The sequence below is a fragment of the Sminthopsis crassicaudata genome, chromosome 3 (genome assembly GCF_048593235.1).
Source record: "Sminthopsis crassicaudata isolate SCR6 chromosome 3, ASM4859323v1, whole genome shotgun sequence".
NCBI classification, from domain to species: domain Eukaryota; kingdom Metazoa; phylum Chordata; class Mammalia; order Dasyuromorphia; family Dasyuridae; genus Sminthopsis; species Sminthopsis crassicaudata.
Genome location: NC_133619.1, coordinates 385,558,566 through 385,579,915, shown reverse-complemented (window position 1 = coordinate 385,579,915; position 21,350 = coordinate 385,558,566). Strand labels below are relative to the sequence as shown.

Sequence of the window (21,350 nt, the reverse complement as noted above, 5' to 3'; positions counted from 1 at the left end):
TTTATATGAAAGCCTTCCCATGTACTAATGGCGCTCCTCCCAAATTACTCAGAGGACCTAAAGGAAACTAGCACAACCTCCATATTTTTCTTATTACCTCTAATATTTTAAAAGAAAATTTTATGCAGTATTTCATTTCATACCTTTAGACTTTCCAATTCAACTTCCAAAAGAGCCTTATTCTCCTGTCCAAAAAAAAACTGAGCCTGAAATATAGGTGTAGAGTCACCAGATGGCAGCGGCACTTCAGTCAGGTGGTCAAAAATGCAAGACATTCAATTCAATTTAATTTAACAAACATTTATTCAAAATATTAACATTTTGTATCAGACTGTGCTAGGCACTAGAGAAATAAAGACAAAACTAAAATTGTCTTTGTCTTTGAGGCGAAGATGTTCTACTAGAGGGAATGCTTTTTTGCTGCTGCTATAGATTCTTTTTTTTTTTTTTTTTTTTTTTTTTTTTTACAAAAGAACAGATGAGAATCTCTGCTCTAGCTCCCATGATTTTATTACTGAAGATTTTCCACATCTTTTTTTTTTTTTAAACATTAGTATAGGTATGAGTACAATTGAATCTATTCTTAAATTGTTAGTTCTAAGATGAAATTTTGAGAAGAGGAGTCAAACACCTCATTGGAAAAAAAAAAATTCACTTAACACAGTCAGAAGACAAAATATCAAATCTTGTCCCTGCTGCTTAGTACCTGTGTGATATTGTGCAAGTCTCTTCTGCTTTGGTTTCCTCATCTATAAAAGACTGGGGGTGAGGGAGTGATCTCTAAAGTGCACTCAATTCTAAATTTATGACCCTATGAAATACATGTTTGGGGTATAATTTGACACTTTTCCCCCTAACATTTAATTTTTTCTCCCTCTATTCCATCTGAATCTTATATTTAAAAACCACATCTTCTTGATGACTCAGTGTCAAAGCAACTGGATTATTTCTCCCCTATTACCAGTGTCTTGACTGCCTCACATTCAAGTTGTGACTTCCCTTCAGTATTGACTAGGTGATTGGAATAGTCATATTTTTCATGTTTCTTCTTTTCAGAATTTCTTTCCTTCACATATGATTGAAATTCAATATCATGATAAAGTGGAACAATCAAAGGAGAGAGACCCAGAACACCTCAGAGGGCTCAAATTCTGACTTCTCATCTTTACTAAGTTTGTGACTTTGGGTACCACAATGCTCATCTTTGAGTCTCATTTTTCTCATATTAGTAGGTCTGGATAAATTTAGTTCTAAGGTCCCTTCCATTTCCTACTTTTGGTGATAATTTTTATTTATATAAAAATAACACTTTCATACAAAAAAGCCTGTATATTGGTTGTTCCTTAGTCAGAAGGAATTATTGCTCTACTACTTGAGCATAAGAATGAAGTAGACACCTCTTTTTTTCTTTCTCATTGCCAAAGTAATTGATCTTCTGTATAATTATAAATAATACATAATATTAAAAATAGATATTACTTAAAGCACATATATCCTGATTTAAAACTCAAATCTCCTACAATATTCTTTACACTGGATCATGTTGAATAAGACATGATAGATCAATAAAAAGATTTGAACCACATCGAAGAGTGAAAAAATCACACCTGATTAGGCAATATTTCTTTATTCTATTTTACCTTCATGTTTTCTCAGATACTATGATTCTCTAAAACAAAGCCAAATTTACGTACTTAAATGAAATGTCACAATGAATATGAAGATTCATTATTTGCATTTACCCTAACTTTATATATTAAAGAATGAGAGAAAAAAAATAGTAAAACTTAGGTTCCTTTTAAATTGCCACTTCTAAGTAAAGGAAATGGATAAAACCATAACACTAATAGTTTTTTTCTTTTTATTTGAATAATGATTTCCTAAGTGTTACTAAATAACTTATAATTAATAAACTTATATACTTCTCAAAATATGAAATAAAAATACACATCTGATCCAGCTATCAAATTATGTTCAAAGGTATACCTATCAATGGCAGGTTTAATTTTAGTATACATTAGACTCATCACATTCTATAAGGGTACAAAAGAAATAATAAACATGTAGAAAATAAGTATATTCCTGGAACTCTGAAACTATTCCACAGTTTAGGTCCTAAAGAGTCAGCTGAGGAGCTACAATCTTAAACAACTTATTAAAATTTAGACTTGAACTGGACTTGAATCCGAGTTTTTCTGGTTCTGAGACTTACTCTTTATCATACCCTTCCATACTCCCTTCTGTACATTGTGTTCATATATTTAAAATACATACATCCACATAAGTGAAGAGGGAGAAAGTGAGGAAGGAAAAGAGGAAAAGAAAGAGAAATAGAGAGAGACAGAGAGAGACACACACACACACAGAGAAGATGGTAAGTGCGACAGTATTTGGAGTGCTGGAACTAGAGTCAGGAAGTCGAGTTCAGACCTACCCTCAGACATAAGAAGCTTTAATTTCCTTCAATCTCAATTTCCTCTCCTATAAAAATAATATCTACCTCCCACTGTTGTCATAAGTCTATAATAATATTTATAAAGCATATTGCAAACCTCTTAAAGTGTTATATAAATAGCAGTTTTTATGAAATTAATAATTATGATGACAGAGCAACAATTCTCAAAAATTAGCAATAAATTAAGCTTCAAGTATCATATGAGAATTCCCAATTTTATTTTCCTTGTTATTATTAATTACTTAGAGACCTAGAGGTTGCATTTCTACAACTGAAATGATAGTGACTTCAGTCTTCTACCGTAATAGTAACCTTCTATCCAATTTTGAGTAAATCTAACCAGAGAGATACTATGGTAGAGTCCACACAGCTGCCCACTGAATCAGGTTTCTTCTAAGACCCAGTTAAGTGTTACTTACGAGGGAAGCCTTTCTTAGTCACCCACACTCCTTCCCCTTATCTATTAGTGTTTTCTATTCACAGGTTACCTTATATTTTTGTATTTAATTTATATGCTTTCTATAACCTATACATAAGTAGGGGCTGGGGGGTTAGGGATCCTGTTGTTCTGTATAGGTTACATACATCCAGGTGACTCCACATAAATGATTCTCCTAAAGAAACAAGAATGGATTCCTTAACCCCTTTTCAAGGGAAGGCCTTGATACCTGCTAGGAGTTTGGAGCCAGAGACTGACCACTAAATGGTAAGTGTCCTAGGTCCAATTTGAATCCAGATCCTCCTGACTATTTGGTCAGTGCCTTAGCCAATGACCCACCTAGATGCCTAAAGGCAGTGATAGCACAAGTGGGGGGCAAGAAGGTGAGATAACCACTTAGGAAAAGGCTGCTTAGCTTTTGACTCTCATATTTCAGACATTCAGACTGATTTCACTGCTCAGGACAGAGATTTTATAGTTGCTACATATGCTTCCCTGTATTTTTATGTCAGAGTCAGAAAGCATGATGATTTCAGGAACTTTTTTTTTTTTTTGAAAGTCAAATTCTATAATCATTTCTAAGTGAGAACTAGGGGATAGAATATGCATTTACCTTTGAGACTTACATTAGCCATTGTTCCTTTTGCTTTATGTCCTACTTCATAGTGGTAATTCCCTTCCAGAGAAATCTAAAATGCGTAATTATGTCAGGATAGAAGAGTGAAGAAGGTGGTAGGGGTAGTACTTCAGTTTCAGATACAGCCTGACAATACTGCCATCCCTTAACATGGTTTTATTTAGTTATTACAACTGTCTCTCTGTAAATGACATTCAGGATTATTTAAGATTATGTTGTAATCCTTTTAATCCTCAGTGCTTTAAATTTCAGGCTAAACAACAAAGAGCAAACTAGCACTTAGCAAGAATGTTTAAAGCATGTGATTCAAACACAAATCTTTTTATATACCCCTCCTCTGATGAAAACCTAGTGTATCACATTCGTTAACCAGGCAAACAGGTTCAGTACTTCACTGCAAATCACTCTGTTGCTAAATGGGGTCTCTGACATCTTTAAACATGCCATAGTTCTTGTTGGTCATAACAAATGCAGAGTTAAACAAACAAAAAGCAAAAAAAAAAGAAAAATAGTTAAGAAATTAACTTGCCCTTTGTAGCCATGAAGTCTGTCACACACAACTCAGGTACACAAAAACAGACCTGAAAATGAAAAATTACTGCAAATCCTTCAATCTTCATTTCCCTTTATGATTAGCCTCTTTTTTTATATACTCCCTTATCCAGAAAGCTTCTTGTAACTCTTTCCTTTTCTTTCTTTCAGATAAAAGTATTAACTCTCTCCTCAAATAGAACTTTAACTGGTTCTTTCAACACTATCATATTTTATCTTCTATAATACTTTCTGTAAAGGTAATTGTTATCTCTGTGAAGTTAGAGGGCACATTATTTTTAACCTTTGTATCTGCAAAACCTTGGACAGTACAATACCATACAAATAGTAGTTCCTCAAAATATATTTGTTAAATTGAATTGAATACTCATATTCTATTTTGTATTGCAGCTATTTGTTTATATGCATTTCCTTTTCTATTAAAATGTAAGCTTCTTGAGGGTAAAAATCATTGTTGCCCCTACAATATCTACTAAAGTATTTTAGACATCATGGATGTTAAATAAATGTTTGTGGAATTAAATTTATCAGATATGTGGAACCTATTGCTGAACTACTAACACATTTTTGACAAATTTTCCATTTCTGTGTGAAATAATATCCGTAAAGAAGAATCACTTTTGCTGTTGATAAGCTATAGGATTCTCTGAAAACAGCCCTGTGGATATCAATATGATTTATTCAGGATTGTTCAGTGGCTATACATTAATACTTAATTAATGTTAGCGCTCTTGTACTACTCCCTACTATTTTAAGAAATATCAAATGCACGTTTAGACTTTGATGGAACTTTGATGGTAAAGGAAACAGAAGACTAAATGCTTACTCTATGAAGATAAACTAGGAATATATAAATTCATGTGACCCAACAATATATGCAAATGCAGGAAATGCCTTAGCTTAGTAGAGCACATGGGCGCTCCTGAGTTTTTCAAGCACATCTTACACAGACAATGATTTTTCCTATTAATTTCCTGTTCCATTTCCCTACATTCACTCTAATTACGGTGGTATATAATTGGTAATCCATCTGCTTTTTCAAGATAGATTTCTAAATTTAAAATTACTTCTAATTTTGCTTCTTTGATTTTTCTTGAACCAAAAATCTCAATAGTCATTTGCTATCTGTAATCTATAATTCATAGCCTCAGATTGAACACCAAGTCTAATTCAAACTTGGAATTCTAAAGCTATTTCTAATGTCACATATCAGCTGAAGTCATCATGGTCTTATTTCAGCCAGGAACAAACACTTTATTATTCTGTAGGTAATGAAATCCATGCACGCAGGCACACACACACATACACACATACACACACACACACATATTCACACACACATTCAAAACATCCAACAATGCTTTAATACATGTTTTTGAGATATAATCATGTTTATTCTGATCATTTGAGGGAGGCCAGCTAATGTATCTAATCAAATATTGATGCAAGTCATCTAGATTTAGCTCTCTGGCAAATCCTTCTAGATCCTTTTTTTATTTTTTTCCTAGTTAACAGAACTATGAATGCCATTTATAATGCTACATCAATAGATGGATATTACAGACTTTTATTTAATCCATTGTATTCATGTGTTTTCAACATCAAAAAAAAAAAAAAAAAGATGTGATCCACCCCAATAATACACGTAAAAGATTTTATAAAATTTATATTGAATAGAACCAGAACTCTGACATTTGCAAAAATACTTTTTGCTTAAGGTTTTGTTTTTAAGGGTTTACTCTATAACCATTGTGTCCATTCATAAATTTGTTCAACAAACTTTAACTAAGAACCTATTAAACGTAAGACATTCTAGGTACTCTGCAGGATATAAAGTTCAATCAACCAATAGGCATTTATTAAGACCTTGTCCCTCTCTTCAATAAATTTATAATATAGTAATACAGATAATAAAATAAATATAAACAAAATAAAAGAAGAAAAAATGCTTCTTATTCTGTTTTTTAAGCTTTCTTCCTCCCAAAATTAATTAGTGAGAACATATATTTTATCATGGATCCTAACAGAGTTCAGGGTACCTTACTGCTATAGTAAAGGAGAATTGATTAAATTTTGAAGTAGCCACATATAGATAAGTTGATAAAAGAGGGACAAAGTAAAAATTAAAATAAGAACAAAGAAGTTTCATGTGAATGAAAAAGAATAGCATGTGAGATCTGTACAGGGTAGAAAAATGCAAAGCTTTTTCTTTGCTATAGTCTTTAGTAGATAACATTCTTTATTTACCCCAATATACTCCAACATATCTATAATCACATCTAGAAATAAAGAGCTTAAAAGTCATATATATTCTCTCATGCTTCATAATTCTTGCTGGACTTTTAAAAATTTTTCAGAGAAATTTTATTCTACATACTGGAAGCCTTTCTCTAATTCTCCACAAAGACTTGTCCCAGTGTCTTATCTTGCTTAGTGTATGTTTGACTCTGGATTTTAGAAGGCTATGGTCGGGAGTGCAAATTCTGCCAGATTTTACAAATTAAGAGCTTCAGATATATTTCTAGCAATATCCATGTTGACTTTTCTAGAATCAACCTATCTAAGTACAGAAAGAACTCATTATCAGAAGTCTGGGCATTTGGTGATGTCTTATTTGGCCATGACAATCTGTTTCCTCATACAGAGATAATAAAATGCCTAATTCAAGCATACCCTACATTTGTAAATCACACAGTCTTTCCATTTTAAAGTATGACTATTAATTTATCAACAATTGGCATTTATTATACCCCTAAATGTAAAAAAAAAAAAAGTGCTAAACTACTAGGTGTATATTATATAAAAACAAAATGAAAAATAGATGCTGTTCTCAAAGAAATGCATACATTTTACTTGGAGGTGGAGATGACAGTTAAGAGGACATAATATTCATATAGATAAATAAGAAAAAAAGCAATTGGAAGAGGAGCACAATATTTTCAAACAGTAAGTCAGCAAATATTTATTTAGTGCCTACTATGTGCCTATACCATTCTAAATACTAAGGATACCATTTATGGACTACTTAGGTAAATAACAAGTTATTGGATACCTAAAATGAAAATAAATCACACATAATGATGAGATGAAGAGTGATACTTTTTTGGATGAGGGCAATCATATCTTAGGTTCATCAATTATTCCACTCCAAGAGTCTAATTATATGTAAGCCTTTGTAATTTAGAATTTTATCTTTTCAAGGGATTAAGTTTGGATACTGCATACACATACAAATATATATATTCCATGTAAACACAGTTGCTTGTTTTCTGTTAAATGCAATTTTCTCAAATATAGAAATAACTTCCTTTATGAATTCTGGTTCCCTTTTATCTTACCATCTCCCACCAGTGAACATACTGAGGAAATCACAAGCATAAATAGCAATTTCTATTTTTCTATAAAACAACAACAAGGTAACCATACACAGTTGGAGTTCAACTTGTACAAGCATCTTGGGAACTTTCTATTTATTAAGGCTCTTTAGGTCAAGAATTCTAGGCATAAACCCAAAACAATTACCTGCCAACTTACAAAAACCAATTGAATACACACAGAACATTAATCAACAAATCAACACATCCTTAGTGTTTGATAGGACTCAGTCACCAAAGCTTTTATTCATTAAAAAGCCCTAAAAATGGAAGCAACAACAATAAAAGATGATTTTTACTCAATTAATTCATAGCTACTAAAACTTTTAAACAGGAGTAACTAGCAATTGACTTAAAAGAATTCATATTCATAAAAGCAGACACTAATAAATTGAATATTTACAATATACTTACCTGAAAGACATTTTTTCTGCTTGATTTTTCTTTGGTCCATTCAATTTGTGCTCCACATAAATCCAGACATTCTGGTTTGCTCCCAGTTTTCTACAAACAAAATTAAACATGAATAAAAAGTTTTTAAAAACAAGGTGACATTTTAAAGCTCAATACTTTTCTGTTATTAGTTGAATAGCATAATGTTTTTTCCTAGCATTATAATGTTCACATATTACATATGCATATATACACAGATATCATGTTTCTAGTAAAAATACAATTTTAGGGACCCCAATTTATGATTATTTTCACAACACATAATTAAGAACAATACTTAAGATGAATTCTGAATTTCCATGTAATAAAAAAGATAATTAAAGGAATGGGTGAAATTATGACATCTTGATATGCTACTTTTTCTCTAATTCTGACTACTTTCCCAATCCTATACATATTGCTATTAATAAACTTGTTTCAATAATTAGCAGAACTGATAAGTTCTAGAGTTCTCTGGTCTAGATATGATGATATTGTGGTCTTGTGAAAAATGTTGACTACTAAAGAGACCTGTATTAACATTTATCTTTCTAATTCTCTTGTTTCCTCATTTGAAATGTTACACCATTACTCCAGCTAGGTGATACAGTGAAGAGAGAACTGGGTTTTAAGTCAGAAAAACAACTAAAAATGTGGTATTAGAACCTTATTAGCTGTATGACTACGGGTAGGTCATTAACCTCTGATAGCTTCAGTTTCCATTAAGGCAAAATGAGGACAATAACACCTTTGGAATTGTTGTGAGGATTAAATGAGGTATTTATAAAGCACTTAGCACAGTGCCTATTGCTTAGTAGATGCTATATAAATCTTTGTTCTCTTCCAATTTTAGTTCTGTTATTTTATGAAATTTGCCCTTTTTCCTTAGTGCAATTAAATGAGCCTTAAAATTCATCAATTATAAAACTAGAAATGTTAAATCCTCTCAACAATTCATTTACTCTAAGGAATAATTTGAATCTCTCTCTTCCCTTTCTCTGTCTCTGTCTCTGTCTTCTGTCTGTCTGTCTCTCTCACCCCTACAACATATAGATAGATAGATAGATAGATAGATAGATAGACAGACAGATAGATAGATAGATAGATATATCCTACAACATACACATGTTCTCATTTAATCAACTTCACTAAAGAAACATAAGGTTGTGTCATTTGAGAAAATAAAAACTGTTATAGTTTCATTTTTTTTTGGTAAATTAAATCACTAAATTTTCACATATACTAGGGGTATGTGTCATTTAAATGGATGCTATCCAATTATTTATAGTTTTTATAAAGCTTTTTTAAAACAATGAATAACCATTACTTCATTTTTTTTTTTTTTACAATTGAATCTTCATATACGATGTTTACTTAGAGTGGATCATATATCTCTGTGATCATTACTTTCCTAATATGGTCTTATACCTCAAATTTGGAAGTGATGTGGAGAATTATCTAGTCCAAAGGAAAAAGATCTAGAAAAGTTAAATGTCAGGCACTAAATTACACAGATAAGAAGTTACAGAATTCAGGATCCATGACTCCAAAGCCAATTTTATCTTAATAAATAATTGTCATAATAGGCATATATCAGGAACTTGGAACATTGTGGGCAAAAACGGGATGTTAGTATATCACATTGCCAAGAATCTTCTATCACACAGAGCAGGTTGCAAGGGGAAACAAATGTTTGTAATTATGTCAGGAACTTAGGATTGTCTCTGAGAAAGTAGCTTCATTGCTCTTATAAGTTGATGGGCAATTTGGGAGAGTGACCTGGAAACTTATGAGCACAGGAGAGGTTTTGGATTAAATGTGAAAATTCAGGATCATAGCTATGCATTTATCTCTTAGAAGGAAAGCTAAGAGAATGATTAGATATTGCATGTAGGGGCTGGGATCTAGCCTAGTTTCTAGTTCCATTTCTTGCCTTCCCACATAACCATGTACCAGCAAGGGACAAGCTATACCTGAAGCCTGAAAATCTGATTCAGTTTAACATAGAATATCTGATTTGTAAGCTCTGGAACTCCCTCTGTTTCCAGTTTCTTTAAACAAACAAATAACAAAATAGTAGTCATTACACAACTTAGGCCAGATGGTTTATGTGACAGTGTTAAAAAAATTACATTTCATTAGACTATTATATTATGAAATTAAAGAATTGTCCAAATTTGTTGTAAAAAAAAATTTCAACTTATTTGTATATAATAATCTTTTAACAATGCTTATTATCATTCTAAAATAGCATAGAAATAATAATAAAACCACATAATAATAGTCAGCATTTATATGGTACTTATTATATGCCATGCATAAGTGCTTTATGCTTATAATTATTATACTTATTGTGATCCACATAATGACCTTGGGAGGTAGGTGCTCTAGTTTAGAGATTTTTTTTTAAAGTCTATCTTTTTATATATGAAAGTAGCACTACTGATTCATCATTATAGGTACCAGGATGTGGGCTTTGAATTGCTTGATTAATTTTAAGCATAGATTGTAATAGTGAAACAGAACTTTCACTAATGGAAAGCTAAGGGATAGTGAGGATTTCCTAATAATGCAGCCCTGATCAGTGGTTAGATGTACTTACAGTTCTCTAGCCTCATTCTTTATTATGAGTAACACTATGATTTAGGACTGCCTGTACCCAATAGGCAGTATAAATTGGACAAATACAGGGTGAAATTGAGGCAATATAAAAACATAAACTATCAATAAAAACCATAAAAAGAAAAAATTTCTTTTCAATCTGGACTCTGTATAAGAAATATTTCACACCATTGGTAAAAATCTTTTGTGAATAAGGATTCTCATGCTTTATGCCTCAGTCATATCTAGGACTCTCAAACACTCCTAAGGTAAGGATTATAGAATATAGTCTAGACTATATCTGAATCATTATATCATTACAGACTCTTTTTGCTATATTAAGAAAGTATACCAGGGTTGGTACCCCCCACCCAAAAGATATCTTTAAGAAGAAGGCACAAACTCAACAAATTTCTCCCCTTGCTGTCTTCCTATGGGTCAGCACACGGCTCATGACAGTGGATAATCGTTCAAATGTTTCAGCCCCTAAAAGGGGGTATAAAAGGGTGAGTTTTCTATTGATAAATAAGGACTATCCAAGGTCAATAATTCTGTAGTTTGTCTTGTAAACATCTGGCTACAATAATAATTTTTCCTCATTTTTATATATCAAAGCTAAACTTTGTCTCCTTGTATAGTCTTTCATACCAAAGTCAAGATGTTATTCACCTATATACGGTAACACTTCTAGATTTCTTTAATTATAGGGCTAAAAGTCTTATTTGAGGAGCAGCTAAGTGGTGCAGTCGGTAGAGCACCAACCCTGAAGCCAGTAGGACCTGAATTCAAATCAGCTCTCAGACACTTAACATTTCCTAGCTGTGTGAACAAGACCTAGAGCCTGTGGTTCAGATCATGAGTTTTTAATTGCAAAATTTTAACTTTAATTGAAAAATTAGTAGGAAATTCTTGTAGGAAATACTGTCATACCATAGAGTTATGACCTAAATCATGTCCCTTTTATATAAGTATCACTTCTACTGAGGTAATGAAAAGATTTAAGGGATTAGATCTAGTAGAGTGTACAGGAGGCATCAATCAAAAATAACTCAAAGAAAAAAAAGAGCAAGAAAGCAAAAGTGACTGTCTCATGAAGCGCTACAAATAACCAAGGAAAGAAGAAAAGCTAAAAGTAAAGAGAAGAGGGAAAGATATACCCAACAGAATTCTAGATAATGGCCAAGAGAAAGAAGGCTTTCTAAAATGAACACTACAAAGAAATAGAAGAAAAAAATAAACACTAAAGACAAGAGATCTGGTAGAGAAAATTGGAGGAAAAAAGGAAATGTTTTATGCAACAATGGGGATGATAAAAGACCAAAATGGTAAAGACTTCATAAAAGTAGAAGTAATTAAGAAGAATTGTCAAGAATATATAGAACTATACAAAAAAAAAATCATTGATAATCATAATAGTGTAGCTATGAATCTATTATCATATATTTTGGACAGTGAAGTCAAGTGGGCATTAGAAAGCATTAACAATATGAATAGTGGAGGTGACAGAATTCTAGGTAAACTATTTAAAATTCTAAAAGATGATAGTGTTAAAAGTGTTTTAGTCAATATGTCAGCAAATTTGGAAAATCAGCATTGGCCATTGGACTTGGAAAAGACCATTCTGCATCCCAATCCTTAAGAAGGGCAATGCCAAAGAAGGTTCAAACTGTCACACAGTTGTGAATTCCACACACAGCAAGGTAATTCTTAAGATTTTGCAATGTAGGTGTTAGCAAATGTGAACTGAGAATTACCAGAAGTGCAGGAGGGTTAATGAAGAAGCAAAGGAATTAGAGACCAAATTGGCAACTTCAGCTGGATTATGGAGAAAGTAAGGTGGTTCCAAACAAACAAACAATGTTTCATTGACTACAATAAAGATTTTAATTGTGTTGATCACCATGAATTGTACCAACTTCAAAAAAATTGTTAATACCAGATCATCTTGTTTCCCAAGAAACTTATATATGGGTCAAGAAATGATGGTTAGAACTAAATATGTAACAAATTAATTGGTTTAACATTAGGAAAGAAGTGTAACAAGGCTTACTTGTCACCTTTTTAATTTAACTTATGCACAGAATACATCAAGCAAAATGCCAGACTGTGAATCAAAAGCTAGAATTGATTTCTGGGAGACATACCAACCATCTCAGATATGAAGAAGATACCACTCTAATGGCAAAAAGTGAAGAAGAATTAAGAAACCTCTTTAAAAGGGTGAAAGAAGAGAGTATAAAAGCTGGCATGAAATTTAAGATAAAATGACAGCAACAACAATACTAAGATTATGGCATCTGGTCCTATTAGTTCCTGGCAAATATAGGAAGAAAAAATGGAACAGTGTCAGATTTTATATTCTTATGATCAAAAACTCACTGGAAATGGTGACTGTAGACATGAAAGTAAAAGATAGTCCTTGGAAGGAAAGTTATAACAAGTCTGTACAGAATTTTAAAAAAGCAGAGACATCACTTTGCTCATAAAGGTCCTTGATTTTTCCAGTTGGACTGTGAAAGTTGGACTATCAAGAAAGCTAAATGTTGTAGAATTGTCATTTTCAAATTGTGTCCTGAAGAAGATTTTTGGACAACGAAGAGATCAAATCTATCAATAGTCAAAGATATTATTACTCTATTCATTAGAATACTGAAGCTGAGGCTTAAATACTTTGGACACAAAATGAGAAGACAGAATTCATTGGAAAATGCTGGGAAAGATTGAAGATAAAAGGAGAAAAGGGTGACAGAAGATGAAATGGAGAGATAGTGTCATGGAAACAACAAACATGAATTTGAACAGACTTTGGCAGACCCTGTAGGACAGAAGAGCCTGGCTTACTATGGTCCTAAAGAGTCATCATATCATAAAGAGTCAGATATTGACTAAACACTCTATGCCAGGTGCTTTATAATTATTGTTTCATTTAATTCTCACAAGAAATCTGGGAGGTTTTACAGCTGAAGAGATTGAGGCAAAAAGGAGTTAAGGCTCTGAGGCTAGATTTGAATTCAGTTCCTCCTAAAATCAGGCCAGTCATACTATCCATTGTGCCATCTAGTTGCCCATCCATCTATCTATTTATCTATCCATCATTTCATGGGACAGTGGGCCATCTCTACCGGATCTAAATATGCAATCCTGTGTTACTTACATGTTCATGATGAGCATAAGCAAAATGTTATTATACCATTTGTGCCAATATTTATTGTAGGATTTGAAAGGTAAAAGAAAGAAAACAAATATTTATTAAGTACCTGATATATATTAGGCACCATGCAAAGCACTTTAAAATATTATTTCATTTGATCTTTATAATAACTCTATGATGTAGCTGCTACCATAATCTCCATTATATAATGGAAGAAACTGAGCAGACAGAATTTAAATGAATTTCCTATGATTATATAACTGAGTATCTAGAATGGGATTTTAACTCAGGTCTTCCCATCTCCAGGTCCAGCATTCTATTCACTGCACCAACTAGGTAAAGAAGAGAAATTTTATGAAAAACTTGACAAGATCAATCCAACAAGCATTTATTAAGTACTTATGGTCATCCAAGGTAAGGCAACATATATCTTGAGAGTATCTTCAAAGTGAAGTTAGGCAAAAAGGAGAGCAGTGAAACTAGGTTTCCATTATAAGTTTGAAACATATGCTTCATTCTATCAAAATGAAAAAAAATCAGAGTTTGTGGACTTCCCAAAAGAGCCTTGTTTCTAACTTCCTTAGATAATTGTTTCACAAGTCATTAAACATTTTTAATCTTTTTTTTAAAAAAAAGCTATTTTGATATATGAGAAATAACTGATTAGAATATAAGCCATTTGGTGGCAGGAACTATATCACTTTTGCATTTGTAGTGTCTAGCACAATGTCTAGCACATAGATATTCAACAAATGTTTTTGATTAACAGCCAATAGTCATATCTGATGTTTAAATGGTTCTTTAAAGTTCATAAAATATTTTATGTTGCCTCATTTGATTCTCCTAATAACTCTATAAAGTAAATGTTTCAGGTGTTATTTTTTGTTTTTTGTTATTTACTGATAAGGAAAGTAAGGTTCAGTAAAAGACAAGATACATCTTTCTGTAATCACCTGGTTTCAAGTCAAAGCTATCTTTATTATGCTATGTGCTTCTCAAAACAGAGCCATCATTTCAGGGTTGCTGGCTACCTATTCAGTCAGAGCATTATCAAAGCAAATGTCAAAATCAAAATCACACTAGAAGAAAGGATAATGAAAAGAAGCTCTCGTATACAATTGTACCCTCTCCCATCTATAGTACTTAAACAATAAATTACGAGTAGACAAAAGTAAAGAGAATACTACAATGAAGATGCAATGAATTCCCCAAAAATGTTCTGTTTAAATTCTAGAGCATTTTACCACATGAAAAGATATGAAAAGCAAAGGCAACATATTCCTTGTTTAGAATACAATTTCATTTACAAAATATTATGGATAATGATAGAATAGCACAATTAGGGAAATTGTACAATTGTGATAGAAAAACCTCAGAGACATAATACATTCTTCCCACAAAACAAATAAAGAAATAAATACTTTTACTATGAAGGGATACACAAATAGGAGAGCAATCCTCACATTATTCTGGTAGAAATTTACTGGAAGACTGAGCTAATTTTAGAATTCCATAACCACAGAAGGCTATGAAGAATTTGGAGAGAATTCAGAGAAGAACTGCAAAGATGATGTGTTGTCATTTTGAAAGCCATACAAGGAAAAAGCTAAACCATGAAGAATTCTTAGTCCTACAGAAAAGAAGGGGTGATTCAAAAACAGTTTGTTAAGCATATTACATTTTTACATAGAAAATGGTGACCAGCAGATCATCTTCACTAATGGTTCACTAAAATGGTATAGATTTAAACATGATATAGGAAACTTTGGTTAATGACAATATAGAAAACTAAAGGCCTGAAATGAATCATTATACTCTGAACTGCATTTATCAGAAAAACTGGGAGGTCTTTGTTGGGAAGGTATTTGATGTTCTCTTCTTGAATCTGGAGTCACCTAATACAAATTTCTTTGAATTAAACCCCAAATATCTAAAGCCATTAAGTCAGTCATTCAGTGAATAAGCATTCTTAAGCATGCTTTGCACTGTAAGTGCTAGGAATACAAATAGAAGCAGGAAGAAAGAAAAATTCTGCCAGTTAACATTCTAATGAGGAAGACATCATAAAAAAGGTTGACTGAAAAGAGACATTATGGGGATTTGGGGGGAGGAGGTATAGTGAGAGGGGGCATCTAGCACTGGATAAAGTAGAGAAAGCCAGGTGGAGATAAGAAAACATGATGCATAAAGAGAAATACATCCTTGGCCAAAGCTTCAGAATTTCTAACAAATCAATAAGAAGATGAGACCTTGGGTCTGGTCAGAGAGTACTTTCAATATGCAAAATACAAAGAAGTTCTTACTAATAAATTTACCTGAGACACTAAATCAGTATGTATGTGTGTGTGTGTGTGTGTGTGTGTGTGTGTGTGTGTGTGTGTGTACTTGTTGCCTTTGGTGGAGTTGGGAGGTCTAAATCTGATTCCATCAATTAGTGAAATTCTCTGTAAGGAAATTCCTATAACTCATTATTTTTTAGAAGAATACCTATAGCATTGATAAATTAGGGATAGATAGGTGGTTCAGTAGATAGGTAACTGAACTGGAGTCAGGAAGACCTGACTAAATTCTAGTCTCAAACATTTCCTATCAGTGTAATCCTGGGCCAGCCATTTAATCTCTTTTTTGCCCTTTATAAATGTTAATTATTGATGATGATGATGATGATGATTTGTTTTTGTTGTTATGGGATTTGTCCACAGTTACACTGTATGTCAGCGGTGAGACTTGAAACTTTATTTCCTGACTCCTAGCTATTCATCACGTCATACTGTCTTTTACAACTTTATTACTAGTAGTTTGTATTCTAGAAAGTAAATGCAGATTTATTTCTGTCAATTACAAATGTGAAACCTAAAATCAATTTTTAAAATTTGATAGTTTTACTCCTACCAAACTGATCATGTAGGAGGATAAAAAACACCAAGTGTCATTGGCTTAAAGTTGCTTGGGAGAGAATGTGAGATATATATTTACATTCTACATATTATTCTGTGCATTTTAACCCAGTTTTTTTGGCTTTTTAAAAAATAATAATACATATTGACATAGTTGTTATGTTGTCTACTACACTAATTTTGCTTTCACTTTATATTAATTTGGCTGAGGTTCTTTGAATTTTTTAAATAATTCTCTTATCTGTGGTTATATCAATTTTTTTTAAAGCCTTATACTCTTTGCCTTTCATGTGGAAGACCACTTACACTTAAATTTGAAAAAACACGAAGGTTAAGGATATGATAGTTGTTTACAGTCTGGAATTACTGTTATTATATATTTAAATCCCATTGGGTTTGTAGAGATACAAAGCTATGAAAAGAAAAAAAATTACTATGTTTTTCACAATAGCCTTGACATCTTGGTCATTGTTGAAGGGACCAGCAGGTAAAAATGCTCAGCTAACATAAAACAAGACAAAATAAAACAAAACAAAACTCTTTGTTTTGGTACAATTTCCTACTGATTTGTTTGCTGATTTGTGCTTTGAGTCAATGTACCTAGCACTCATTCTTTTAGAATATTGATAAAAAAAAAATTTCATTCAGTAAGTAAATTTTCAGAAGGACCAATAACCTAATATTAAATACCCAAGAGCAAATACTTGCTCAGGAAAAAGAAAAATCAGTGAATTTCTAAAGTCATTTTTTAAGCATGCAAGCATATTGTATCACATGATCAACTATAATTCAGTTGTATTACTTCGGCCAAAATGATAAACCTCAGAGAGTCAAGCTTTATAATGAAAATAGATCTCTGGGACAGCCTAAGGTGAAGTTTGCTTAAGGATAATACACTATTATCCATTTATGTAGCATCATATCAATTTCATAGGTTTTCTGGTTATTAAAAGTCATGTAAGATGCAGTATTTATGGTGGTTAATGATCAGATCTGGAGAAAATTATAAAAATCCATCTATACTGTATAATGCAGAGAACTAGACCTCATTTGTATTTATATCAGTTGCTTGATTTAATTTTTGATTAGAAAGAGGTTTTTGTTAATAAAATACAGGAATACATTATCCTTTCCTCTGCTTTCCCTCCCTTTCCTGTTCCCCTTAGGTTTTATGTTATCATTTTGTCTAATTATTAGAAATGATGAGGCCATATGGTAGTGTAAACCACAAAATGTTGGGAGGGTAAGACCATATATTTAAAATTGGAAAAAAACAGCAACAAACCTTCCCCAGTAATAACTATCTTCTCCACTTTTCTCCTCCTTCCCCAAATAGGATCTCTTATGTGAGCCTAATGTGAAAAATAAGCTATCTCTTAATAATCTGAATTTTCTTCAATAAGATGATGAAGTTGATTGGGACATTTCCAGTTTTTCTTTTAAAGGCATCAAAGAAAGAAAAAAGGTACTCTTTTTGTAAAGATAAAGAAAGATATTCTCTTTGTAAAACTAAAGTCTTCCCGTATTCACTTTGTCCACAATATTTAATAATTAATGAATAGTTTTCTGATTAAAAACTATTTTGATCTTTTTGCTAAATCATCATTTTATTGTCATAAATAACTTCATTTTGCTATTAAAGTCATACAATATTGAATGAACATTGATTTTATTACATTATTTAAGTAATGCTTGCGTTCACTCTTCTTGGAAGTAAACAATATTAAAAAAGTAAACAGATTACTTTAATGAGCCCTTTTATATTATTCCTTTTTAGCCTTCAAGGTTATAGAAGGATGAATGATTTCAAAGAGCAAATAGCACATTAAATGTCTTGAAAAGTTTTCTTTTATTCAAAGTAGTATTGTTGATTTCCTATTGCTATTAAAGATTTTTGAGTGTTGCATAAGATGTAATTTTTTAAATTATGTATGAATAAATTACCTCTTTCAGGTGCAAGTTAAGCTTCTAATATATTTATAATGTTTCTGAAATTATGTAGTGTGTTATAATAGTGTTATCACACTCTCTATGCAGCCTTTGACATTTTAGACTGCCCTTGTGTTCTAGGTTTTCATGACACTGCTCTCTTACCTGGTTCTCCTATCTAACAATTTCCTAGTATTGTTCAGATCATGATCACTAACCTTGATTGTTTTAGTCCCTTTTTCCTGCTTTCATGCTATTACATGTGGGAATTACATCAGCTCCCAAGGCTTCAATTATTATCTGAATTAAGATGTTCCCAAGGCTAATATCTTTGGCCTGAACCTTTACTGTGCTCAAATCTTGTATCACAAATTGTACATCTCAGGCTGAAGGTCTCAAGTATCTCAAACTCAACAAACCCAGAATAAAAACTCATGATCTTTACTCCTCTCTCCCACATACCCAGAACTCTGTCCTCTTCCAAATTTTCTGATATTACTGAGGGTGCTTTTATTGTTCCAGTCTTCCAGGCTTCCAGCCTTAGTGATATCCTTGTCTCCTCTCTCATATTTACTCTACACATCTAATTTGTTAAGTTAAGTCTCATGGTTTTCCCCACTACAAAGCCAGCAGGGTAGCTGCTACCCTGATATAAGCCTTCATTGCATTATTTGTAGACTATTGCAATAGCCTTCTCGTTGGCTTTCCTGCCACTCTAATCTCAATCCATTATCTATTCAATTGATTTTCCCAGAGTGTCACTCCCTTGGCCAATAACCTTGAGTGGGTTCCCCAAATGTAAAATCTATTTGTCACTGAAAGCCCTTCACATGCTAGATCCTTCTTCCCATTCCATATTCTTCCATTGTGCTCCTTTCCCTACTTACTATGAAAGAAAGGGGACATTTAAGGAAGACCAATAGCTTTGTCAAGCCCTTTTCAGGGCTGCTCCTCTGTCTTTGGTGCCCATCTGGCACTCTACTCTTACTTATGGCACCAAGAAGTTTATGGTTGCCATACCTGGTAAACTATTTCATCAGAAAGTTACCTTAAGTGTAACTGATGGATAATCTGTGTCAATGGTTTCAAAGGCAGCTGGAGCAGGTCTTGTGGAATGCTTAAAGCTTGGTGGGACATTGGAGACACCAAGGTCATTCCCTGCATCCTGAGTCATCACCAGTTCTTCTGACTTTTGTCACGCCACTGGATATCAATGGCCGGAAGAGGGAGTGAGTTTGACAGTTCTGTGTGCCCTGTGAAGTCATTGCTCCTTCTGTCATCTTCTTTCAGCTCCATCATCCCAAACGCTTGCTTAATTCATGCCTACAAGTTGTCTGTACCTTCCTCATCCCTGCTACTTCTTAATCTCTTTTCAGACTACTATAAAGGAATCTTTCTGTTCCTTGTCCTGTTGATACAGTTTTTTTACTAGATCTTTCCATCTGGTTCTGTTGATGACCTTTTCTCTTGAGAAGCAAACTGGCAGAAGGGACCTGGGTTCCAAAAGCACCTCATATGCTTACTATGTGACCCCAGTCGTGAATTTTCCATCTCTGTACCTCAGTTTCCTCATCTAATAAATTAAAGGGTATAAAAATGGACATTAAAGTTCCTTCTAGCTCTACAGTTACAATCCTATCTTTGAAAAAATTTCCCTAAACCATCAACCTTTTGCATAAGCTCTTCCTTCACTTCCTCAAATTTACTGGATTTAAATTTGCTTTCTTCTACTACTTTGATTCAAGGGAGAGAATGTTCATTCCTATTCCATCATAACTCAACATTATCTCTTCTCTTAAAATACCCACTATTTACCATATAAACTCCACAATGAGTCAGTCATCAAGCATTTAATAAGTACCAGTACCTGTGCTAAATACCAAGGATACAAAACAAATAAAAAGGAGAGTCCCTGTCTTTAAGGGCTTATATCCTTCTTCGGGAAGACAATATATAACAAGGGATCTAAAAATGGAGAGATGGGGAGGGGATGGTAGCTAAGTCCAGAGAATAAGGGATGAATGGTCCAAAATGGAAGCTCTAAGAAGAACCCACCAATGGGAGAAGTGACCAGAAAGATTGAGTAATGAGGCAGAGGCAGAATGACATAGTCCTGATTATGAGTGACAACTGCTCTAGGATTCTGCAAAATGGAGGTATCAGGAAGAATCCACCAATGAGAAGAGGGCTGAAAGAGCAGCAAGCACCAAGAGGCGGGTGCAATCACTAACTAATTCAACATTGTCATCTACTAACTTCCAAGATAATATAGCATTTGACTCCCAGTCCTTTTCTCTACCCTATTTCTTGTCATCATACTTAATGACTACATTTGCTTCAGTTACTAATGCAACACCCTGTCTTTGCTCTCTTCAGCTTCAATGATTATGCTGCACCACACTATTCAATCTTAGTTACTTTTATCTATGAAAAGGAGAATTAATACAGCAGGAAATATGCTGAAATAACTTCTTCCGAGCTCTTTTAGTCTAACCAAATAATCTCCTACTTTTTAGGGAATTCTCATCCAACAATTATTCCTTCAATTCATTTTCTTTTCCACTAAAAATTTGCCTCCTGAATTTTTTTGCTATTTCTAAGTCTGTCCTTTTCTTTTCCAAGCATAACAAACTTTTTTTTTCTGCAAACTATAGCCCCTCACTATGTTAGTTATTTCCTTTTTAAAAAACTCATTAATAATTTTTAAAATTGAACAATTTTTATATGAATTAATTGATTCTTTAGTTATTTTGATATAATATTCAAGCACACTTGACACTGTATGTTCCCCAAGAAAACATTTTATTATTAATAGAAAGGATCAGAAGATCATAGGTATAGAGCTGAAGGGGAACTACGTAGCCACACAGTATAACCCACTTA

General features: G+C 32.8%; 1 protein-coding gene across 3 annotated transcripts in view; it reads right to left on the bottom strand.

Moving 5' to 3' along the window:
* Positions 1-21,350, bottom strand: part of ARHGAP15 (Rho GTPase activating protein 15) — an 818,431-nt gene that overhangs the window by 648,952 nt on the left and 148,129 nt on the right. For all 3 annotated transcript variants that reach the window (XM_074302035.1, XM_074302034.1, XM_074302036.1), the window contains exon 6: positions 7,872-7,961. In XM_074302035.1, the coding sequence (XP_074158136.1) occupies positions 7,872-7,961 (90 nt within the window). The remainder of the gene's footprint in view (positions 1-7,871; positions 7,962-21,350) is intronic.